Raw genomic sequence first — 26,576 nt, 5'->3', positions numbered from 1 at the left:
AACTGACATTATTCTTTAACTTGCATGCCCAAATTTGCGTGCTAGTTGGAAATTTGAATGCATAAGTTTATAGAATTAGGGGGGTTAACATGCAAATTAGCGTTTGTTGACCACTTCCACACACTCACTCCTACAAGCAGTGCAGTGGTGGTTAATTTGCACAAACCACCTAATTCTATATATAGCACCTTGAGTTACATGTGCAAATCAGTACACGGAACCGATTTGCGCATGTAACTTAATTTAATAACGAGCCAATCAGTACCAATAATTGGATAGTAACAAGCAACTATCAGCACTAATTGACAATAATTAAAATTTACATGCAATACTTGCTAAGCGTATTCTATAACTTAGTCCGTTTAAATTCTACTGCAAAGATCCCAAAAGGGGCATGGCTGTAGGTAGAGCATTGGCAAGTAATGGGCATTCAAAAAATTTATGTACAGTGTTATAGAACAACCTGCTCTGTGCCTAAAGTTAGGCGTGGGCATTTATACCAGGTTTTCATTGGTTGCACCTAAATTCTAGTCACGTGGACAGATTTAGGCATATTCTGTAGACCACTCCTAACTCTAGGTGCAGTTTACATAATATGTCTAAGTGTGTTTTCCTTTGGTGATGATTTTTTTTGGTAATATGTATATATATAGAGAATTAGGTCCTTAGTGCATTTCGTGTTAGGGGCAGGAGCCAGGGGCACATGGGCAGAGAAAGGGCATAGATAGCATATTGCAGTTGGTGCAGAAAACATAATGTGAACTGTGCCCTACTTAAATGGCTAATACAAAACATTATGGATTTCTGGAAGAATGTGGTGTGACAAATAAGAACAACAGATTGGTTTGTTTTACATTGAGCAGCGGTACATAGCTTTCTAAGACCTATTTCTGATACCATAAAATAGGTAGGTAGAATTCTTCATTTATCTGTGCAAACTATTAAATGTACTTTGATATTCTTGTAAATGTTGTAGAAGAAATGTGATCTGAAAGGGAAGTCATGGACATATCTTTAAAGAGAATAGTTGTAGCTATGCTTTGACTTATGCTTGGAAAGAGGTTTTTATGTTGCATCAAGATAACGTTACTGGGGAGATTTCTGGCATAAATCTTGTGCTTCATCCTTTTCCATTTTGCTGACGTCGCTGCCTCTTCCTAACACTGCTTACGCATGAATCGCCATTCTGATCCTACCAACCATGACATTAATTTTTACCCTTTCCAACTGGTATCTTTGTATGTAAATGGCAGGTTTTCCCTTGGTTTTCCTTCCTGGTTTCTGGGGGGCCTCATGCTGCTGAAACTGAGCCTGAGGGTGGACCAAAACACAAAAATTTCAATGTGATTGGTGAAATGACTCATACTTCTCCTCCCAAAGGGGCTCCGCTGTGACTGGAGCTTCATAGCAGGCTGTATTTCAATGGTGCTGAACATGAATGTGCAAGACTTGGCTCATTCTACCCTCACAGTCATTTGGATCATTTAAGAGGTATACAAACCAAATATGTATTTATTTGTTGCATTTGACTATTAGTCTGAAAATAAATAAACGTGCCCCATGCACATCTCTTGGAGATCTGCTGTGGAAACACGGAATTAATAGTTGATCCAGGGCAGAGTAGGGCCCAGTTAACTGACAAAGTGAAATTATAGTAACTTTGAGCTGCCACCTCTCTTGGGCTCAGTAAGCAGGACTGAGCCCTCTGTAACAATACTTATCCTGTAAAACTGGCAAAGCTGTGATCAATTACTAGAGTTTATCAATTGAATCAGGCACTGTTGGAGCACTTATTCAGCCCTAGGTCATGTATTCTTTATGATTTAAAGACGGAGACAAATGCCATCTTTGACATTTATCCCCTCATTCTAAGTAGAGGACTGTGGTAGCCGTGTTAGTCCACTCTTAAGGTTATCAATAGAAATCAAACAAAATAAAACATGGAAAAGAAAATAAGATGATACCTTTTTTTATTGGACATAACTTAATACATTCTAGAAATTGGCACAGTGCACTTGTAGTTTTTAGAATGCCAGCATTTATGTGGATCAGAGGTGCCAATAATTACATTTATACAGTAAGTGCTAGGCATTACTGTATAAATGTAAGTGCCAAAGAGGGGCATTTCGATATGATCTCTAAGTCCAACTTTGAATGTTTTGCAAAAAAACATCCAAAATCCAAATAGGAAAGAAGTCCATTTTCAAAAAAAGGAAAATGTCAATACTGTTGCAAACAAAGTTTTGTGGTTTGAACGTTTTTTCTAATCATGTAAAAAAAAAAAAAAAAGTCCATGTGAAAAACAGAGAAAAATCAAGCCATTGGGATGTAGGAGGGGGGGGGGGGGGGGGGGTCAGTATTTTTAGCAGACTGGTCTCCCAGACTTCCCAGGAGAGCACTGCGATGGACTTCAAATAAATGCTCCCAGGTACACATCTCACCATTGCTCTCTTATCTTGTCTGCTGAGCCCCCCCAAAAAACCCACTGTCCCCAACTTTACACCACTACAATAGCTATTATGGGTGAAAGGGGGCACCTATATGTGGATACAGTAGGGTCTGAGTGTGTTTAGAAGGGCTCACGTTTTCCACCACAAGTGTAACAGCCAGGGGGAGGTATGGGCCTGGGTCCACCTGTCTACAGTGCACTGCACCCACCACTAAACTACTCCAGGGACCTGCATACTGCTCTAATGGACCTGAGTAGTACATCATAGAGGCTGGTATTTAATATTTTTAAAATTACCCAGAAGTCAAAGCATTTGAGTTTTTGAAGCATATAAAGTGGGTGGTAACAGGGACAGATTTAGGGTGGGGAAAAGAAATTGGGAGCTTAGCACTGATTTTCAGGACTAGGCTCATAAATTAGGCCAATAAATCTAGGCAAATCAATGACAGGCCTACATTTATGATGAATTTTCTGCTGAGAAATTATGCTTCTAAATTTGGCTCTAAGTTTAGGAGGCAAATTTAGCAGCATAAACTTAGGAGCTCAGCATTTTGTGAATCTCGGGCCCCTGATTTATATATGTAAATAGGCATAGATATGTTAATAGACATTTGGGAAAAGTCTCTAATTACACTCATATAGCTATACATGAACAGATTTCATAGGCGTATTCTGTGGGTGAACTTTAAAAGTATATGTCTTATTTTACAATGACAAATGTAAGTATAGTTCAGCAAATGTCACATATAGATACGGCTAATTGCTCTTCTAGATGTGGACTTTGAAGGAGTGATGGAGGGAGCAATTCTGTTTACCTTTCTGGTATTTAAAATTACCCCAGAAGTCAAAGCATTTGAGTTTTTGGAGCATGACTCCTTAATTAGCTCCCCTTGGATTAACTGTTTTGAAAAATTGGGTGCTTACACTCGTGGAAGGTAATATTATAATAGGTTACCTAGGTTTGGAGATCAAGAATGTGCTTATTTTCATCCTATTTTATACACATACATGTGTCTTTAGAAAATGCTAGCAGTAATCTGGCAGTAATCACAATATTAGTCATATTATTAGGTTTCAATTTGCTGTTTTCAAGTTTACCTCATTCACTGTATTTTATATTTATACTTGGTCATTTTACTATTGTTATGCTATTAACAAAATTGTCAGTTTTCTGTTAAACTGTACCTGCTGTGCATCACCTTAGGTGCATCTCTTCATAAAGGGAGTTAATAAATCCCAATAAATAAATAAGTAAACTAGACTGAAGCTGCAGACATTTACACCTGCTCTGAGCCCATGTGGCTTTGCAAAATACCAGTACAAATCTTGATGAAATCAGACCTAAAAAGGACATTTAGGCCTGCTCAGAAGTAGGTGCAAATGTCTGCATTCTTGTCAGCATTTGTGTAGAGAGATGTGGTAGCCGTGTTAGTCCACTTTTAAAGGTAATCAATAGAAATAAAATAAATCATAGAAAAGAAAATGATACCTTTTTTATTGGACTTAGTACATTCTTTGATTAGCTTTCGAAGGTAATCTACCCGGCTCTCCCTGTCTCTCACCTAACCCACCCCACCCTCATCCTGTGAGACTGTTACTGAAATGCTTTGATGTTTCACTTCGAACATTAGCTACCTTCGAAAGCTAATCAAAAAATGTACTAAGTTAGTCCAATAAAAAAGGTATCATCTTATTTTCTTTTCTCTGTTTTATTTTATTTCTATTGATTAACTTTTGTCAGCACTTGTAATTGAATGCACAGAATAATTCTGTAAGAAGCATTTTACACTTCTATACCGACATATATGTGTGAAAATGCCTATATAAAGTTACTCTCATACATAGAAACAGAAATAAATAACAGCAGGTAATGGCTATATGGCCTATCCAGTCTTCCCTTCCATATCATCCACTATCTCTTCGTCCCCCTAGGAGATCCCACATGCTTGTCCTACATTTTCTTGAATTCAGATACAGTCCTCGTCTCCACTACCTCCACTGAGAGGTCGTTCCACGTATCCACCACCCTTTCCATAAAGAAGTATATGCTTAGATTACTTTTGAGTCTACCCCCTTTGAACTTCATCTTATGCCCTCTCGTTCCAAAGTTTCCTTTGAGTTGGAAGAGACCTGACTCCTGTGCATTTATGCACAGAAATATTTAAATGTCTCAATCATATCTCCTCTCTCTCGTCTTTCTTCCAAGGTATGCCTATTGAGGTCTATGAGTCTGTCTCTATATGCTTTATGATGAAGACCACTGATCATTTTAGTAGCCACCCTCTGGACTGACTCTATCTTAGATATATCTTTTTGAAGGCGTGGTCTCCAAAACTGCACACAGTACTCTACATGGGGTCTCACCAGAGACTTATACAGAGGCACTATCACCTCCTCTTTCCTGCTGGCCATTCCTGCCTATGTACCCAAGCATCCTTCTGGCTTTGACTGTCACCCTTTCTACCTGTTTGGCCACCTTAAGATAATCAGAAATGATCACCGCTAAGTCTCGCTCTTAAGTAGCAAACGTGCCATATATATGTGTAAGTGTTGCTACATGCATATACAAAGCCCTGAGTTCTTTGAATTATGTGTTTGTGCTTTTTCTTTTGTTGTTGTTGTTGTAAAATGTATGTACTACCAAAATACATATGGGGTCAATATTTAAAGTGGGTTAACCAGGTAAGAGAGGCTCTTATCTATGTAACACAGGCTGTCCAGGCCCTGAGAGAATATTCAGCAGCACTTACGCTATATATCCACTAACCACTAAAGCCAAAACTGACTATTGTGAGGGTGGTCAGAGGGCAGAGTCAGCACTTACCTGGATAAGTGTTGATATTTAGCCCTTAACCAAATAAGTTAATTGGGAAAATAGGACCATGTACACAACAATCCTATCTTTGTCTGATTTAACTTATTTGGTAAAGGGCTGAATATTGGCACTTATTTGGGTAAGTGTTTGATGTACGCACACACCCAAATATTTAATGCCAGTACCTGAACATGGCCTGGCATTAGATATCTGGGCATAATTTCAACAGTTCTGGTCAGCACTTAAAAAGTTGTTGACTCTCCTCCAGCTGAATGTCACCTCCTATATTTTGACTGATACGTATTTTTAAAAAAGGCTCTACTTTCAGAGACCCTTTTGTAAAATAGGTTGCAAACTGTGAATAACCCAACTTGGGCACCCTTTTCACCCTTTTCACAGTCACAGAAAACAAACAGGCAATCGGTCTGCAAGCAGCAGGCTAGCACAAAAGAGCAGACCAAAGTAATCCAAGAAGGTCCAAAATAGTATGTATTATGGTAGCAACATTATGGAGGGGGTCATTTGCTACCATAATAAATGCTATTTTGGACCTTATTGGATTGCTCTCTTTTTTGTATAATTGCAGTCACATAAATGTCTCAGGGATGTGTGTAACTGATGCTATTTATTTTATTTATTTATATTTTGCTCACACCTTTTTCAGTAGTAGCTCAAGGTGAGTTACATTCAGGTACACTGGATATTTCTCTGTCCCAGGAGGGCTCACAATCGAAGTTTGTACCTGAAGCAATGGAGGGTTAGCTGACTTGCCCACGATCACAAGGAGCAGCAGTGAGTGGCCACCTCTGGATTGCAAGACTGATGCTCTAACTACTAGGCCACTCCTCCACTCCACTATCCTTTTATGTTACGCACATAAGTGGGATCCCGGCCCATGTCCTACCTATGCCCCACCCATGCTCCACCCATGTATGCATATCCTTGCATTTCGATGCACATCATTGCAGAATAGCATTAGTCACCCTATTGTCACTTTCTTGGGTAAGTATACAATTAAGTCTACTTTTATGCTCTTAAGTGGTATATAAATGTGGTCATCGAGTTATAGAATTGCCCTTCATATGTCTTTATAAAATAGCTCCTAAGTAGGCACCTTCTTGACCTCTTAAACTAGGTGTCCCCTTATAAAATTACTCTCTCTGTGTTACATATAAATATTGATAAAATAAACATTCTTTCAGTTTACACTAAATGCAGGTCAAAAGGTTGTCTATCAGACATATGGTTCATTTTCACTGTACATTTATAAAGGAGAGGTTTTTATTTATTTTTTTTATGTGTTTGGCTCTTGTAAGTTCCCAAGATTTATGAGCAGTGGTAACGCTGGAACATTTACTAATGGACAGCTACAATAGAGTAGAATGTTATCCAAGTTTTGGTCCAGTGTAAATATTGGTCCACATTTGTATCAACATTTTCCCCTGTTCCAGTTCCTACTCTCTTTTGTACTCTTGATTTCCATATCCTGCACATAGACTTACAATAATGATCAGTATCAGACTCCATATGTCAGTCTATGATTGCTGCAATGGCAAGAATTTCATGGTGACAGGGAAAATTGTTATAATGCCTTTGGCAAGGGGTTACCAGCAGTGAGGCAGAAGCATCTGTAATTATTGCTAAACATGATGGCATCCCTGATAGAGGGTAAAATGACCTTGGATCATGTTACCCCTATCTTGCAGAGTATGCATTGACTCCCAGTTGAGCAAAGATCACAGTTCAAAGTTATGGCTTTTGTTTTTCGTTGCTTCCTTCGGGCTAGACCAATGTATTTATCTAGCTTAGTCTCTCATTACATGCCTCAGCGATCATTAAGATCCTCACAGCAAGCACTCCTGCTGCTATCTAAGTTTCCAGTGGTAAGTTTAATGAACATGAAACATGGTGCTTTTTAATGCTTGGAATTCTACTGTTTTGGAAATAAGACTGAAGCTAAACTATCTCACCTTTCCAGTAACATAGTAGATGACAACAGATAATGACTAAAATGGCCCATCCACTCTGGGCAGTAATATGGTTAGAGCTGTAATTGCAGGTTAACCGCTTCCCCCATACCCTTGTTTAGGGTTGGAAGTGCCACTCATGCAGGTTACCTCCCAGGCTTACGCCTCACCCCTATCCCTCATGCGTTAATAACAAGTACCAATTCATTTTCCTGAAGCCCAGAATGTTTGCTTCCATCCTCTGTGTATATCCCACTCTTCTAACATGAATCACTCTGATCAAAAACTAAAATGTTGCAAGCTTTTGTTCATTCATTTGGGTCACTACGTTAAAGTAATGTAAAGAAGATGACAATATTCAGATTACAATTATTGTTATTTAATTCCTGGCAGATGTTTTTCTTTTCGTAAGAAGGTTAAGCTTTTGGTGCCCTGCAAAGATGAAGTTAAGCAAGATGGTATTGTTGAGGAGCTGTGTGTGCGCTTCATTCTGTATAGAATTAAAATCAGGGTTTGGAGAGAGAGCTGGAGAGAGAGCTGGGATGAGCATGGGATGATGTGATTTGGAAAGGTTGGGTTTTAATATAGTTATTCCAGCAGTGTACTGAGACGAAATCATGCCCTGTGTGAGAAACCCCTGGCACCCCCTAGTCCACCTACTATGGCCAAGAAGAGGAGACAATGGACAAGGAGCAATTTTGGCACTCCCATTCACTTATTGCACCACCCTGGTATGGATCTGAGTTATTCACTTTTGAATACTGTGGATGATCAAATGTGAATAAATACAGTATTTTTACATATATAACATATATAACAAGTGCATCGTCTTCAAAATCTGCACCCTGGTTCACAAAATCATATGGAGAAGCCCCGAGTTACATGACAGACTTGATCGACTTACCAATTAGAAATACATCCGAATCAACACGATCTTATCTAAATCTGCACTACCCAAGCTGCAAAGGACTTAAATACAAAACAACTTACGCATCTAGTTTTTCCTACATAAGCACACAACTGTGGAGTGCATTACCAAAAGCCTTGAAGGTGACGTACGACCACCTAAACTTCCGGAAATCACTAAAAACCAACCTGTTTAAAAAGGCATACTCTACCGATCCAACTTAAATGCCTGATCTCTACAACACAACCAAACTAAAGCAAGTAATGGACATAACACAACTCTTCCATTCTCCGATTCCCTAATATGGCTGTGCCACGTGAACTCGATCTTACCACAACATCACTCTGTATTTGTTCACACCGGAGCCTGCAAAGGCCTCTCCGGTACTATGTAAGCCACATTGAGCCTACAAATATGTGGGAAAATGTGGGATACAAATGTAACAAATAAATAAAATATACCCCCTAATTCTATATATAGGGCTCAAAATTGCATGCGCAAATTTGGGCACATGCCCAAATTGTGTGCATAATTTAATTGCTTAATAAGCCAATTAGCGCTAACTTGGCACTAACAAACATTTGAGCTAATTGGCAACAATTGGAATTTATACGGATATCTTTATAGTCGCTAAAAATGTGCACATAAATTCAGTGTGGATCTGAAAAGAGGGTGTGGCTATGGGAGGGGCATGGTAGGGTCAGGGGCACCTCTCTGATTTGCATCTAGTGTTTTAGAATTCAGGAGATGAGTGCCTAATTTAGGAGCATGGATTTATACTAGGGTTCAGTTGATGTAATCCTTGAGCCCAAAATAGGGCTCAGATCCTGGTGCTAAGTACTATTCTATAAATGGTGCTCAATTTTTAAGTGCACTTTTTTGTTGGTGCCATTTACAGAACTGAGTCCATAATGCACACACGCATATAATGTGGGCAAATTGCATGTTTATATAAAAATTAATTGGCATAACATGCCCATGCATATAACACACGCTATACCGGTTTATTTTTCTAAGACGCACTAATTGCAAATCGAATGCATAAGGGCTTTTCTTTTTAGGAGCTTGCAGGTATTATTAGTGCATAAAACCTGCAAAAAAAACTAAAAAGAAAAAGCCTTAAAAAGCAAACATACTAATTTAGCAAATAGCGCGTCTCAGTAAAAATACACTGTTATAGTGCATATACCCCTGGATTCCATATAGCGCACTTAGCATACCGCACTGAAATCTAATAGCGTGTGCAACTTAATTGGCTTAACAAGGTAATCAATGTTAATAACAGCATATAGCAAGCAATAATGAACACAAATTTGCAATAATTAGAATTTACACGCACAACTCTCTAAGGGCCCCTTTTACCAAGCTGCGGCAAAAGGGGGGCGGCGCTGGCATCGGCACGTGTTTTATGAACACACCAAGGCCCCCCTTTTACCGCTGATGGTAAACAGAAACAAGAGGAAATGGCCATGTGGCAAGTAAAGCACTTGCTATGCAGCCATTTTTTTTGGGGGGGGGGGGAGCCCTTACCGCCACCCATTGAGGAGGTGGTAAGGGCTCCCGTGTTAACCCGGTGGTAACCCGGCAGTGCACAGCACTGCCCAATTACTGCTGGGTACACTCTGATGCTACAAAAATTAATTCATTTTTGTAGCACCAGAAATGACGATGTGCTAGTGGTGGGAAGTACTACCGGGCTGTTGCGGTAGCCTGGTGATGCTTCCTGTGTAGCGAGCAGTAACCCTGCATTGGGCTTACCGCCACTTAGTAAAAGGAGACCTAAGCTAAGCATATGAACTGCACCTAAATTCTAATGCACGCAGTTCAAAGGGGGCATAGTCAAGGGCAGGGAAATGGACATTTCATGCATGTAGTTACAGAATATGGCCCAGTGTGTGTAAATCTGCATGCTGGGATTTAAACCACATTTTCGCTGGTGTAACTGGAGGCACATACGTTTAGGCGCTGGGATAACAACTAAGCGTATTCTATATACCGTGCCTAAATCTAGGTGCCACTTACAGAATACGCTTAGCCGGAAATGTTTACTGTGAGGATTTTTAGGTGCCTTATATAGAATCTGGCCCATAGCACACAGGGGTTTTTAAAAATGAATATAATGTACTTGTTATATGCATGAAAATATGGTAAATATCTGTTTGGGCTTCTAGGATTTGGATACCTCAGAGAGTTGAAATACTTGGACCTATGAAGAAGTAATTGCTGCACAATCCTGGGACAACACATGCAACAACAGTGGGCCTTGAAGTAGTAGCCCATGGCTAACATGAGATCTAAGGTTACTGTCAGAGGAAGATGAGATATTCAAAAGGAATTGAAATTCAAGAACATCAGATCAGTCACCTGTACACATTATTGAATGGTAAGTGCACCAAGAGAGCAGGTGTTTCTGGTGACATGTTAACTTATGCAGTCAGAGGTAAGGTCAAATGTTCTGAGATGCCACCAGAAGTTAGTGATTGATTTATCATTTTATTAATGCTTCCTGGAAACTTACTAAGTGATTGTTGAAACATTGTAAAGATTTTTTTTAATATACAACTCTTAATGAATCTGAATCTATATATCAGCATAAGTCTAGCACAGCTATAACTTATTTATTCTGAGACTTCAGATGATGTGATAAATCAGGAGAAATAGCAGCAGTTTCATCCCATTAACAACAAGGTCCCAGTCGCGTTACATTCAGCTGCAATGCACACAAAAACTGACACTGCATTGCAGTCCTGAGAAGCAAAGCCATCCCATCTGCTCACTCTCTCACCCTTAACATAGTGCTTTCCAGACAGCATGAGGGCTCAGATAATGTGAGATGCACTGCCTAATGCTACCTGGGAGGATTTCACTCTAGGCTAGGATATAACTAGAGCAGAAGACTTACTGGATAAAAGAACGTATGAGAGGAAACAAAAACCAAATGAAAGCAGAATTTAACAAAGCAGAGTGGCATTTCTGGCTGAATGAAAACAAGATGCACAATTATTTCTGCGTATTTAATTTTATAGGAGTCCAAGAGTTTTTTGCCAAATTTCTCTGAACACAAATAACCAAAAACTACACATCTTGATCAAACAATTAAAGGGATGTTTCAAATACTGATAAATGTATAAACAGCCTGATCATAACCAAACATTTCTACGTATTAGGGATGGGCTGCCAGGAAATTTTTGTTTTGTATCATTTCCTGTGTTGTTTCCAGGAATGTTTGTGTTATTCATTTTTGTTTGGCCATTTTTTTTCATCACAGGAGCAAAGTCGTTGAGTGCGTACTCTTTTGAAAGAGGGCGCACTATGGGGTCCTTTCACAAAGCGGTGGTAGGGCTACTGTGCGTGTAGTACATATCAAATCGACACTACTGCCCTGTTAGCGCGCCCACCCAGTGGTAGTTTCGAATTTGGCATGTGCTGTTTCCTGTGGGCATTCCTGGTGGTAATCAGCAGCATGGCCACATTGGCACATGCTGCATGAGTACTGCGCATGTAGTATGTAAGCCCTTACTGCTCGGTCAATGGGTGGCAGTAAGGGCTCAAACAGTAAATAGCCATGTGCTACTTTTAATTCTAGCGCAGGGCCATTTACTGCCCCATTTTAAAAATCCTTTTTTACCAGCCACGGTAAAAAAGCCCAGCATGCGCCAAAAACATGCTCCCACACTGCCGTAGGCCACTTTTTACCATGGCTTAGTAGAAGGACCCTATGTGCAAAGAGGGTGCACTGTTTGTGAAAGAGCGTGTGCTATTAATGTATGTATTTATGTATGTGCAGTGGTTTGTGAATGCACAATAGTTACCCTCTTTGCAAGTATTGTGCACTCTCATGAAAGAGTGTGCACTTCAGCAAATGATAAAACATCAATTTTCCTATTTTTTTCTGCTTGTTTTCATTTGATCACATGTGACAACATGGGATATACGGTTAACATTTCCCATATGGTTGCAAACAAACACTCATCCCTAATAAATATTAGTATGGAAGTGATTTTAGAAGGCTTGTACACCTGTAAATAGAACATTAAGTAGCAATTTTAAAAAGCTGCTAACGTGTGTACCTGCAGTAGGCATAGATTTCAAGGGGCATGCTCTTGGCATAGTTTTATTTATTTAGATTTTGCTCATACCTTTTTCAATAGTAGCTCAAAGTGAGTTACATTCAGGTACACTGGATATTTTTCTGTCCCAGGAGGGTTCACAATCTAAGCTTGTACCTGAGGCAATGGAGGGTTAAGTGACTTGCCCAAGATCACAAGGAGCAGCAGTGGGGTTTGAACTGGCCACCTCGGTATGTCAAGACCGGTGCTCTAACCACTAGGCCACTCCAGACTTTAAAAGTGCACATGTATTCCCCAGTGGCGTTCCGAGGGGCGCTGACACCCAGGGCGGATCGCCGATGCTCCCCGCCCCCCCCAGCGAAGGGACACCCCCCACCCCGGCGAAAGAACCTCTCGGGTGCACGCTGCTGGGGGGGGGGGTGCCGCGCGCCGGTCAGCGTCGTTCGTTTCCATGCTTCCTCTGCCCCGGAACAGGTTACTTCCTGTTCTGGGGCAGAGGGAGCATGGAAACGAACGACGCTAACCGGCGCGCGGCACCCCCCACCCCGGCGAAAGAACCCCTCGGGTGCACGCTGCTGGGGGGGGGGGCCGCGCGCCGGTCAGCATCGTTCGTTTCCATGCTTCCTCTGCCCCGGAACAGGTTACTTCCTGTTCTGGGGCAGAGGGAGCATGGAAACGAACGACGCTAACCGGCGCGCGGCACCCCCCCCAGCGGCTTGCACCCGGGGCGGAGCGCCCCCATCGCCCCCCCTTGGTACGCCACTGGTATTCCCTAGTTTTACAAACTTTTACCCATTCCTCCACAATATCTCTAAACACAGTCTACGTTATGATTCACCATTTGTATTAGAACTAAACGTCAATGCAATTGAAACTCTGTAACTGCTCCCCGTGTAACATGTAAGCCACATTGAACCTACCAACAGATGGGAAAATGTGGGATACAAATGCAATAAATAAAATAAATAAAAAATATAGTTTTCAACCTCAAAAATGTAACAATTTGAGCTTTGTAGCACAGCTCCTTAATTGGTAGATTTAGGGGCTCATTTTCAAAACAGAAAAACGACCACAAAGCAGCACAAAAGGTCAGATGGGCTTTTTTTTGCCAAAATGTTCAAATCTCTATTTTTAAAACCCATTTTAAAGATAATTTTCTATGCAGTTCATATGCATAGCATCCAAATCAGAAGGGGGCATGTTGGGAGTGGGATTTGGGTGTTCCCAAAACTTGGACTTGTTTCTGCCACAATGGAACAACGCAAAAACATCCAGGGCTAAAAGTTAGATGTTTTGGTCTAGACCTGTTCCAATCACGACTAAGTCACAAAAAGGTGCCCTAAATGACCAGATGACCACTGGAGGGATTAAGTCATTCACAGAGAATAGAGGTGCGTCATAACATATTGGCGTTCTGAACTTGGCGCTAACTTCATGACACCAGTGTGTTATGTCGCACCTCTATTCTGTGTGATTATATGGTTTATAGTCCATTTTAGATAGACTGACTATAAACCCCTGATGCAGGCATTTGACACCAAAACACGGCCTATGTCGGGTCCAGTAAAGATCTCTTGACTATCCCGTGGAGGAGTAGCCTAATGGTTAGTGCAGTGGGCTTTGATCCTGGTGATCTGGGTTTAATTCCCACTGTAGCTCCTTCTGACCTTGGGCAAGTCACTTAACCCTCCATTGCCCCAGGTACAAAAAAACTTAGATTGTCAGTCCTCTAGGGACAAGGTACCTGCATATAATGTGTACAGCACTGTGTACATCTAGCAGTGCTATAGAAATTAGTAGTAGTAGTATCCCACACTTGAACAACCTCACCTTTATTCCCCCAGTGGTCACTGATCCACTCCCATCCCCCAAAGATTTGAAAGAAACAGTACATACCAGCCTCTATGACAGCTTTAGATGTTATGGCCATTCCTATTAGAGCAGCAAGCAGGTCCCTGGTATAGCTAGTGATCGATGCAGTGCACGGTACAGAAGAGAACCCAGGTCAATATCCCACTCTCACTGTTACACTTGTGGTGGAAAGTGTGAGACCTCCAAACCCCACCAAAAACCTATTGTACCCACATATGCCCTGCAGGCATAAGGGCTATTGTAGTGGTGTACAAATGGGTACAGTAGTTTTCTGATGGGTTTTAGAGGGCTCACCATACAATATAAGGGGGTAATGGTGAGGTGTGTACTTGGGACCTTTCATGTGAAGTCCACTGCAGTGCCCCCTAGGATGCTCCACTGCTCTGCTGGGATGTCTGTGTGTCCAGTCTTCTAAGAATGCTGCCTCCCCCCCACCTCCACACACGCACACACACACACACACACACACACACACACACACACACACACACACATATCCTAGTGGCTTGTTTTTGTGCATTTTTCCTTTGGACATTTATTTTTCCAGAAATGGTCCAAAAAGATATACACACCGAGCACAAAAACATTTAGCAAATGGCCACTGTCGAAACAAAAAAGTTGATGTTTTCCAGGTTTGAAAGTAGCCATGTTTTCTACTGGATTTCTGAATGTTTTTTGTAAAGCGTCCAAAATCAGTTTTAGATGTCATATCGAAAATGCCCCTCATAGATATATATAGGTAAGTGCCTGTGGTAGTGTGGATTAGTGGCTGGCTATAGGCCCTCACAAACTACAGCATACATAGGTTATAGGCAGTGGCGTTCCGTGCTTGGCTGACACCCGGGGCGGATAGCCGCTGCGCGCACCCTCCCCCAGGTGCAGTGCAACACGGCGCCCACCCCCTGGCGCAGCGCCTCTCACTCCCCCTGACAGTCCCCTCCTGCCTACCAGCTGAGCTCCAGCCGGCACCTCCAATCTGCAGCGCTGCTGACTTTAAATGAAGAAAACAGTCTTGTCGTTGACCCTTCACTCACTGAGTCCCGCCCTCTGATATAACTTCCTATTTCCTCGAGGGTGGGACTCCATCATACTATGACTGGTGGTACTTGGAAATTACTCTGTGGGTAACTGATTTCATGCTGTTTCTACAGAAGACGGCACAAAAAACAGAAAAGGAAGGAATGGAAGGTAATGGTGTAAAACACAGGTAATGATAGAACAGAGAAGAATAAACAATTAATCTGACTACTGCTCCCTGCTCATATTCAGCCATAGGAAAAGGGTAGAACGAAGCCTTTGAAACTAGAACTTACTGTTGTGAACATTACTTTAGAAGAAGGTATTAGTTAGAATCACTAGTGACGTGATTCACTTAAGTGCACTTCATTGGCATGATGTTAGTAACAGAATTTGCTAATTTCTTGTATCTGTGTAGCGAAGGTTAGTAAATCCCATGATAATGTTTTAGCTCATTGCTGCAACCAGGAACAATGAGCATTCCTGGCAGTAGTTACAGTACATGGGGGAATCTTTTACTAAGGCGCGCTGACATTTTTAGTGCTTGCTAAAAATAGACACGCGCTAAATGCTAAAGATGCCAATGTATTCCTATGGGCGTCTTTAGCCTTTAGCGCTTGCCTACTTTTAACGTGTGCTAAAAACGCCAGTGCGCCTAAGTAAAACCCCCCATGGCTTGGTGAGCTCCCATCCCAGGCTTGTCACCTTTTAATGGATCCAGCAAGAGTAAATAATATGATACAGCTCTATGCAGTATCTAAAATCCCTGGTGGGATACTCCCCACTCTGTTGAAGCAGCCTTGACATTTGAGGGGAAATTTCAGAGTCCTTTAAGACCACTCTCTCATTTGATAGAATAAAACCTGTAATGCTTTCTTGCGGCTGCCCTGAAGTCTACCTTGTGAGCCATAGGGGTCTACTGGGAAGTATGTGTGTGTGTGTGGGGAGGGGGGGGGGGGTCAAGGGGCACTTCCAGAGGCTCCTGCTGCTCCAGCACTGCCATTCTTTAAAATGACACCACCTGTCACCTAGAGATAGCCCAAATGACCCAAGCAGACTGCCAGCATGTGGAGGAGTGGCCTAGTGGTTAGGGTGGTGGACTTTGGTCCTGGGGAACTGAGGAACTGAGTTTGATTCCCACTTCAGGCACAGGCAGCTCCTTGTGACTCTGGGCAAGTCACTTAACTCTCCATTGCCCCATGTAAGCCACGTTGAGCCTGCCATGAGTGGGAAAGTGTGGGTACAAATGTAAAAAAAAAAAAAAAAGCAATGCTATGTAGGAGCGCCTTTTGTTATTTGAGCTCTCTGAAATACCTTTTTCTACAAGCAGTGAAGTTTATCTTCAGCAGCCTCTGAGGAAGGCTTCATGCCAAAACACGGCCTGTGTAGGGTCACTTGGGTTACCTCTGTACTACCTTGTGGATTACTATTTTTGGCAAATAAACATTTTAGAAGCTCTTACTTCTAGCTTGCCTGTGTTTTTTGGAACTTTTCCTCCCTTCCACCCTTGACTATACTTTGTTTTTTTGAAAGAGGGCGCACTATGGGGTCCTTTCACAAAGTGGCGGTAGAGCTACTGTGCATGTAGTACACATCAAATCGACACTACTGCCCTGTTAGTGGAAGTTGTGTGGACCTCTCTTTATTTGCCTGGAGGCACAAAATTACGCCATGTCTATGGCAGTTGTAACTGCTGGTAGCATTTTAGTGCATAACTTACAGTACTGTGTAAGTTTAAAAGCATAATTGGAAGAGCTGCCCATGGCCCACTCATGCTCTGCCCACGTGTACATCTCTTTGCAGTTATGCACTAACCCCCAAATTCTGTATAGGTTGTGCAAAATTAGGCACTTAGTTTTGGGCACGGATCATAGATACATGCATAATTGTCTAAATTGGTACAATTGATCATTGGTGTTAAGCACTTAATTGGCAGTCTTTAGGCGTTACATGTAGATCTGCCCTATGCCTTAAATTTCATAGCATGCAACACCAAAGGGGGTGTGGCCATGGGAGGGGCATGGGCAGAATCTTGGTGCAGTAGAATATCTGCATTTCCATGCCTAACTACAATTGGGCGAAAGCATTTACACCAGCCTTTGGCAGGCATACATGCTTGTGCTCAAAGTTAGGTGCACAATGCACATTAAGCTAGTATTCTATAAAGGCTGCTCAAAGCAGAATGGTCTTTACAGAATTGATCCTGCTCTTCTCAAGAACATCTTTTGGTTATACCCTCATTCCGACAAATTAGATATGATACCACGCGTCATTCTATTTTTTCAGTCACTAGCTCCACTTTATGGAATGCCCTATTTCTTCATCTCAGACTGCAGACTTCCTTAGCAAAATTTAAACCTGATCTTAAAATATTCCTTTTTGAGAATGCTTTTATACTCTCCTGAGGCTGTCCTTGGACTGGGCCTGCCGGCCAACTCAGATCGGCTTCTTTATCCCCTTCCTGTCTTCTACTACTGTCCCAACTTTCTTGTCATTTATTATAGTTCTATTTCACCATCCCAGGCTGTTCTCTTGCCCTATCTTCCTCTCTCTTTCTCCCTCTACTATTACTAGAATTGTAAGCCACTCAGATATTTATTTGTTTGATATGCGGAGTAGCAAGTGCTTAATAAACTTTGAAACTTAGAGCTTGCCTAACTTTGGGCGACCTATACAGAATTCCCCTCCCAATCGACTTGTGTGTGTAAGTCATAGAATAGGAAATAGCACCTGTTCATGTAAGTGTGCACATTATATGCACATAAGTGCTAGTATTTTAAAACATAACACATAATTGCATGATAAAGTTTTTATGTCCATTTATATACATCCCTCTCATGCAAAAAAGATGGGTCTCTCGATAGATGGATCTTGTTCTAAATGTGGCGCATTGAATTTGTCGTATAAACATTGTGTATGGGATTGTGCCCCTATTCATAGATTTTGAGGGTTATTATGGATGCAGCTTGAACACATGTATGATCATCAGTGGAAACCAATCTCGCAGCGTTGCCTCTTGGATAATATGGCTAATATAGAGTAAGGCATTCAAGTCTCAGTATTATTTCTTCGTAAGGCACATTGATTCTGTTTGGTTCCACTGATTATGCAAGTGTTATTGCTGTTTGTGAACTGTTTAATTTGATGACTTCGATAAAACATATTTAAACATAAAACTTAATACATAAAATTGACACCTAACTTTAGGTGCAAAATCAGAGAATACGGGAGATAGTGCTTAACTCAGCTCTCATCTAGGGTTTTGTTTGAATCAAGATCACTGATCATACACAGACAATTATAAGAAAGAACACAAAACTCTTAAACAATCAGGCATAGCTTTATGACAATAAGGAGCTCATTTTTAAAAAAAAGTTTAAAAAAAGTCATAAGATGGCAGAAGGACGTTCTTCTCTCAAAAACATCCAAGTTGCAATTTTCAACACCTCGATTTTAAACATTTTGCTCCATAGTTCATCCAAATTTCAAGGGTGTGTTTTGGGGTGTGTTTTTGGTGGGACATGGGTGGCAAAAAAAGATAGACATTTTTCTGCAATAATGGAACAAAATGAAGACGTCTAGGGCCAAAAGTAAGATGTTTTTGGCTAGATCCATTTCAATCACTGGTAAGTAACAAAAAGTACCCTAAATGACCACTGGATGTATTAAGGCATAAACCCTCTTACTACCCCAGTGGTCACTGACCCCTTCCCAGCCCCCTAAGATGTGACAGTGCCAGTCCATACCAGACTCTATGACAGTTTCAGATATGATTGGCATTCCTATTAGAACAGCAAGCAGGTGCTAGGAGTAGACTAGTAGTCAATGCAGTGGACTATAGAGAAGGGGACCCAGGCCCATATCCCACTCTAAATGGTACACTTGTGAGCCCTCCAAAACCTACCAAAAACCTTCCATACCTACATGTAGGTGATACCCGCAGACATAAAGGCTATTGTAGTGGTGTACAGTAGGTTTTTCATGGGTTTTGGAGGGCTCACCATACAATATAATGGGATAATGGTGAGATGTGTACCTGGGACCTTTTATATGAAGTCCACTGAAGTGCCTCCTAGGGCTCACTGGCATGTTTTTGTGCATTATTCCCTAGAATGTTTTTTTTTTTTCAAAAATTGTCCTAAAAGGTAGACATACTGAGCACAAAAACATCTAGCAAATGGCCATTTTTGAAACAAAAAGTTGGATGTTCTTCTGGTTTGAAAATGGCCATGTTCGCTACTGGAGTTTTGGATGTTTATCACAAAATGTCCAAAATCGGATTTAGACATCATATCGAAAATGCTCCTCCACATGATCCAATAACCTCTATCCATGGTGGGGATACATGGATGAGAGGGAGGGTTTGAGACCCCAGTCACTGATTGTGATTATTTAACTCATTTTTACCCTTTAGATCTTGCTTCTGATTGACTAATAGAAGCATTTTACTTTTCTAATCCCTCCCTCCTGAAAAAATAACCCAGGATACTGAGAAAAGGACAAAAACTATAGGTATTTTTTAAAAAGAGGAAACTTGAGTCTATCATGTGTCGCATATTCACTGATGTCAAACAGGAGGTGTGAATATCGATGCAGGTTATCTCATCACTGAGCAAAGGGTTCTAATAGCTGCATTGGTCCTGAAGAAAACTAGATATCTCACAGTTATTGTTACAATACAAGAATTATATAATGATGCTGGTACAGAGCATCTAAGACCACAAAAGTCCATCAGTAAAATGGATCTACTTGATTTAAGAGATTGTATGCGATATCATATTTAGATAATTTAAGCAAAGAACTCAGTCCCATCACTGCCAAACCTGTTGAATGCTTTAAACAAATTCAAGAAATATGAAAAGGAATCATTGATACAAAGCATGTGAACAGGAGGGAAGGATTAGGTCAGAGTTCTTCCTTGGTGCTGATTACTAGAGTGTAAGGCCTTGTTATGTGTGTGCTGTTTGATTTATTTGTTGGAGTTCATTTCTGAAATGCTGTGTTCCTTCTTTAGGGCAAATGGTATAGCAAATTAAATAAACATAAACACTTGCTTACCTCTTCCCATTGGTGGATATAGCGGATGAGACGGGAGAGCCGCAGCAGACGGAGAAGGCTGAGGATTTTGGTGAAGCGAACGATACGCAATGCCCGGGCTGTTTTGTAAACCTCCGAATCAATGCGGGTCTCCACAATGAGAAATATGTAGTCCACGGGGATAGAGGAGATAAAATCCACCACAAACCAGCTCTTCAGGTATTTCATCTTAATCCTTTGTGGGTCCAAGATGATCTCTGTATTGTCTTCCACCACAATCCCTGTTCGGAAGTTCAGAACAAGATCAATGAGGAAGAAGGTGTCAGAGACCACATTGAAGACAATCCATGGTGTAGTGTTCTCATCTTTAAAGAAGGTGATGCCCACAGGAATAATGATCAGGTTCCCTACCATCAGTAGCAGCATAGTGAGATCCCAATAAAACCTAGAGTTGAAGAATAATAAAATAAGGGGTATGAGAAAAAGATTGAAAGAAAGAGAGAAAAAGAGAAAAAAGCAACAACAACTTAGAGACAAAGTCATAAACACGTAATTGAAAGTGTTAGCAGCATGCAAATTGTCCTTAACTGATAATTAGAAAAAATTAATGAAATATGCAATTTACTTTGCACAGTCATGTTAATCCCCATTACTTATTAATATATCTAGAACACTTAATCCTTTAAATATTTTAAAGGAGCACTTTCAACACATTGCACTCTTGAGATTTTCCTATTTTATTGCTTGAATTAGATCACCAGGGTGAGTGCCAATGCTCCTTAATAGCCTCTCTGGTCATGTCCCATGGGACCACTCCATCTTTAACAAGTCACCGTCCAAGTGAACAGTGTTCCATTCAAGCAATTCAAGACCACAGCTAGAGCGCTTTGAATGAAACTGGTTATCACCGATACAATTCTATTAAGCTGCCTCCTCCATTGCCCATGTCTGGCGCTCCTGGTTTCCAGTGATTCCCAGCTAAGGTAATGGAATCAAGAAATTTGTCCTTGCTATAGAATTACCAGCTCCCATCTGAAATCCAGGACCCAGAAGCTTTGCTTGGAGATGAGTGGACACATTACTTTCCCCCCTCATTCTGGGATACTCACCCAGTCCATCCTGATTCTACCTCTCCTGTTCCCACGTTTCCTGCTTGTGTCTCTCTACTCCTGCACTGATCTGAGCCACTAAGGTCAGTTACATCCTTCTCTGCTGCCAAAGTTTGATGACTCACACTTTAAACCACATGGCCTACAGTATCCTCTGTGGTTCCATATCTATGTGTATGTGTATATATGGCACATAAAAAATCTGTGTGATAAACATTTCTGTCTAAGCATATTCTATAAGCGACGCCTAGATTTAGAATATGCTTAGTTGATATTCCAGTGCATATAACTGCGTGCATCCATTTAAACCAATGAAAATGTGGCATAAATCCTGGCACATAGATTTCCACACACTGGGCCATATTCTATAACGGCAAACACAGAAGAAAGCGGACCTCCGCAATGGAAAAACCAAGAAAAGAACACAGCAAAGGTGACAAGATGGATGATGCCAAACAAACTTCTACTGGACTCAGAAAAAAGTTCACAGCAAGAGTTTATTCTTAAAAAACTGGACTCGACATGAGTCGTGTTTCGGCCTTTCAGGCCTGCCTCAGGAGTCCCTGTATGGCAAAGTGCTATTGGTTCTCATAAGGAGAGTCTTGTGCAAACACTGGATTTCTCTAACAACACCTTAGGAAAATGGAGAAAGAAAACTTCTGAGCTTCTTGATGAGAGTGTGAGCATCACTGTTCTCGAAGCATGAAAACAAATCAATATTTTTGAAACCAATTTTTAGACTTTTTAAAATAAAAGTCCATCAGAAGTGTGTCCAAATCTCAAAGGGATGTATCAGGGGCATGTTCAGGGTGGGACTTGGGTGTTCCTGAGACTTAGACGTTTTTCAGCCATAATGGAAGAAAACAAAAACGTCCATGACTAAAACTAAGATGTTTTGAGCTACACCTGTTTTTATAACGAATAAGGCACAAAAAGGTGCCCTAAATAACCAGATGACCACTAGAGGGAATCAGGAATATCTTCCTCTTATTCCCCCAGTGATCCCTAACCTCCTCCCACCCCCAAAATATGTGATGAAAAACATTACTTGCCAGCATCTGTGCCAGCCTCAAATGTTATTCTCGGGTCCATTAGAACAGCATGCAGGTCCCTGGAGTAGTCTAGTGGTGGGTGCAATGCATTGCACACAGGTGGACCCAGGCTTCTACCTACCTGTTACACTTGTGGAGAAAACTGTGAGCCCTCCAAAACTCACCAGAAACCTACATTACCCACATATAGGTGCCCCCTTCACCCATAAGGGTTATGCTAGTGGTATACAGTTGGGGTAGTAGGGTGCACTATTGTTTCCCTGGGATGTCAGGGGGACCAGTATACTAAAAATGCTGGCTCCTCCTACATCCCAATAGCTTGATTTTGTGCGTTTTTCACTTGGTCTTTTTTTTTTTTTTTAGAAAATGGACCAAAAAATAAAACATCCAAATCACAAAACCTTCTATTTTGAAAAACAGTAAATAGACGTTTTTCTTTTTTGAAAATGACCATGAAAGGCTTCAGAGGAAATTGGAGGGTCATGGGATAGGAGGAAATGTCCTATTGTGGATTAAAAACTGGTTGAAGGATAGGAAACAGAGAGTAGGGTTAAATGGACAGTATTCATAATGGAGAAGGGTAGTTAGTGGGGTTCCTCAGGGGTCTGTGCTAGGACCGCTGCTTTTTAATATATTTATAAATGATTTAGAGATGGGAGTAACTAGCGAGGTAATTAAATTTGCTCATGACACAAAGTTATTCAAAGTTGTTAAATCGTGACAGGATTGTGAAAAATTACAAGAGGACCTTACGAGACTGGGAGACTGGGCGGCTAAATGGCAGATGACGTTTAATGTGAGCAAGTGCAAGGTGATGCATGTGGGAAAAAAGAACCCGAATTATAGCTACGTCATGCAAGGTTCCACGTTAGGAGTTACGGACCAAGAACGGGATCTGGGTGTCGTCGTTGATAATACACTGAAACCTTCTGCTCAGTGTGCTGCTGCGGCTAGGAAAGCAAATAGAATGTTGGGTATTATTAGGAAAGGTATGGAAAACAGGTGTGAGGATGTTATAATGCCGTTGTATCGCTCCATGGTGCGACCGCACCTTGAGTATTGTGTTCAATTCTGGTCGCCGCATCTCAAGAAAGATATAGTAGAATTGGAAAAGGTGCAGCGAAGGGCGACTAAAATGATAGCGGGGATGGGACGACTTCCCTATGAAGAAAGATTAAGGAGGCTAGGGCTATTCAGCTTGGAGAAGAGACGGCTGAGGGGAGACATAATAGAGGTATATAAAATAATGAGTGGAGTGGAATAGGTGGATGTGAAGCGTCTGTTCACGCTTTCCAAAAATACTAGGACTAGGGGGCATGCGATGAAACTACAGTGTAGTAAATTTAAAACAAATCGGAGAAACTTTTTCTTCATCCAACGTATAATTAAACTGTAGTCCTCCTGCCAGCCCAGAGGGGCAGTACAAGATTTTTGGTATCCTTGGTCAGCTTCAAAATGGTATCCCCCCCACCCCTCAACATCATGAGTGTGTTTGATGTTCACTTCCTCCTACCTCTCTGATAGTCTCCATTATTGACTCCTCTCCCACTGTTGGTGCCTCCTGCTAGGTTTCCACCTGCTTAGCTCTCTTTCCCCTCCATCTCTAGTCCTCTCTGTCTTCTGTTCCTTCCTTTATCCCCCATACGCTGTCTTTTTTCTCTTCCTATCACCAGTCTTCTCTCCTTCTACTCCTCCATTCTGAAGATCCTTTCCCCATGTAAATAACAAAAAAACAAAACAAAACAAAAAAAGAATTATAAAAATTCAAAGCAAGGTTAAAAAAAAAATCTGTATTTATAACATAAACACAAATTTGCAATATGCTAAAATATACAAATGCATGCAAATGTGAACCAAATTTTCTAAACCTCTATCTGCACTTCCAAAAGAACTGGAGAACCGGGGTGGGGGGGGGGGGGGGGGGGGGGGGGATTAGGGCACTATGACCTTGTCCTGATTAACTGGAGCTAATTTATTTATTTATTTTATTTAAAGCGCTTGAGTTTTATTTATTTATTTATTTTTGTTACATTTGTACCCCGCGCTTTCCCACTCATGGCAGGCTCAATGCGGCTTACATGGGCAATGGAGGGTTAAGTGACTTGCCCAGAGTCACAAGGAGCTGCCTGGGCCTGAAGTGGGAATTGAACTCAGTTCCTCAGTTCCCCAGGACCAGAGTCCACCACCCTAACCACTAGGCCACTAAAATAAATGTTGTAATTATTTATGATGCTTATGCAATATTTGCCTTAACCTGTTGCAGATTATGCAGAATATAATGCATGCCAAAATTAAATTAGTATCCTCATAAGGTCACTGATATAATAGTCTCATCCTGAAAAATGTTCCCCCTTAGAAGTGTTGCCTTGCTTTTCTCTAAATCAGTGGCTCCCAAACCAGCCAGTAACTTGTCAGGATATGCACAATGAATATTCATGAGAGATTTGAATGCACTGTTTAAGAAAGTAAACTTACAAAGGCAAAAGAATAGTGACTGGGGGGAAAAAAAAGAGATGACGAGAAAAGACTCCTGAAGCAGCTGCACTAAAGGCATGATTTTTGTGTTTGTCAATAATTAAAATCCACCTTACTGCCCGCTTCATATGTTGTGTGCTACCTAAGACTCCTGCTAGTACTGTTATTTAGCTGTCACTACTAGGCTCAATTTGGCACTTTGGAAAATAAGAAAGAAATAACAGAACAAAAAAAAAAAAAAAATACAACAGTACCAAGTATTTTTTCATATTGCTCCCATTGACCAAAATGCAGCAGTTATCAGGGAAGGTACAATGGAGATGCTGACTGCACGAGCCAAAACTGAAAAGCACACCATGAGAAGGTAGACATTTAGAGCTGGCAGGTGTTAAGTCTTTGTGATATTTGTAAGGTTGCACACCAGGAGTATAGATACACAGGCTGTATTACACAGCAAATGCACTGAAAACCAAAGGAAAGGGGGGGAAAAAAGCAAAGGGAATGTCTAGCCACAGAAGACACTTTAATGTACTTTGACTGCTACATCTTAACTATGCTTACGTGCTGGAGCTTAAAGAAACTGACAGAATGTATGATGTGAAAGTAGCATGTCAATCTCCTTCTCCCCAGCACTCGCTCCATCCTCTTCTCAAGCACCATGCATGATGTCTCTTTGGTATGGACATTATTTCCCTCACCTTACACACATATACCAGGATAATATGTTCTAAGCACAAAAATTATTTTGTAAAACTGTCCTGACTTTATGGGGGTAATTCTATAAAATAAGCACTAACATGTATGCATCAAAAATGCACATAATTGATTAGTATACTTTAATGTACACGCATATTTTTTTTTTTGCTCAAATTCTGTGCCACAAAAATGCTATGAAGTTTCCACCAAACAGATCCATAACAGATCTTGGCACCAAAATCTCATTACAGAATTGGCATTCTGCATGTGCCAATGGGGTGCCAAAATTGAAAAACAACTTTATAGAATAACCCCCGCAGTGTGGCAAAGGAATGGGAAGAGCTAATAGTCCCCCCAATATCCAAATCAATTTAACCAGCCAGGAACAGGACCTGGCCGGTTAAATGATACTTAGCTGGCTAAGCGCTAATATTCAGCACGAGATAGCCGGCTATTTCAGCTGAATATTGGTGCTTAGGGCCACATTCTCTCTATGGCACCTAAAAAATCTGCACGGTAAACATTTCCACCTAAGCGTATTCTATAAGCAACGTCTAGATTTATGCACAGTGTATAGAATACACGTAGGTGATATCCCGGTGACTAAATCTATGCGTGTCCATTTATGCCAACGAAAATGTGGCCTAAATCCTTGTGCATAGATTTGTGCTTGCATGTAGTTATAGAATACGCTTGGATTTCAGCACAGACCTCTAGGCACACTATATAGAATCTGGCAGTTAACGAAAAGCTGAATTACTGGCTATGTTGCATGACATAGCTGGTCAGCACCGATATTTAGCGTCTAGCCAGCTATGTTTGGTGGCCAAATATGGCTGTGTCAACAGGTGGAATATCTTTGGCCAGTTCCAACTTACCCGGCCAGTGCTGAATATCAGCTTGGCCGGTTATGTTCGAACCAGCCAAAAATAAACCGGATATTCAATGCTGGTCAACTACAATTACCCGCCTATTCACTTCCTCTTTTTTCCCTTACTTTTTTTTTTAATAGAATTTTATAATACATAATATTCAACCTTGAATAATAATACACAATATATGCAAATCTTCATCATGAATTGAATAGGAAAAAAGAAAATATATAGAAAT

General features: G+C 41.0%; 1 protein-coding gene across 1 annotated transcript in view; it reads right to left on the bottom strand.

Annotated features, from left to right (window-relative positions):
* HCN4 (hyperpolarization activated cyclic nucleotide gated potassium channel 4) overlaps positions 1-26,576 on the bottom strand; it is a 475,312-nt gene that overhangs the window by 241,135 nt on the left and 207,601 nt on the right. Inside the window, 1 exon segment of the mRNA XM_030190366.1 lies at positions 20,156-20,579. Within this exon segment, the coding sequence (XP_030046226.1) occupies positions 20,156-20,579 (424 nt within the window).

The sequence above is a fragment of the Microcaecilia unicolor genome, chromosome 1 (assembly GCF_901765095.1).
Source record: "Microcaecilia unicolor chromosome 1, aMicUni1.1, whole genome shotgun sequence".
NCBI lineage: Eukaryota > Metazoa > Chordata > Amphibia > Gymnophiona > Siphonopidae > Microcaecilia > Microcaecilia unicolor.
Note: the sequence above shows the minus strand (reverse complement) of the source record. Positions and strands in the feature narration are given on the sequence as shown.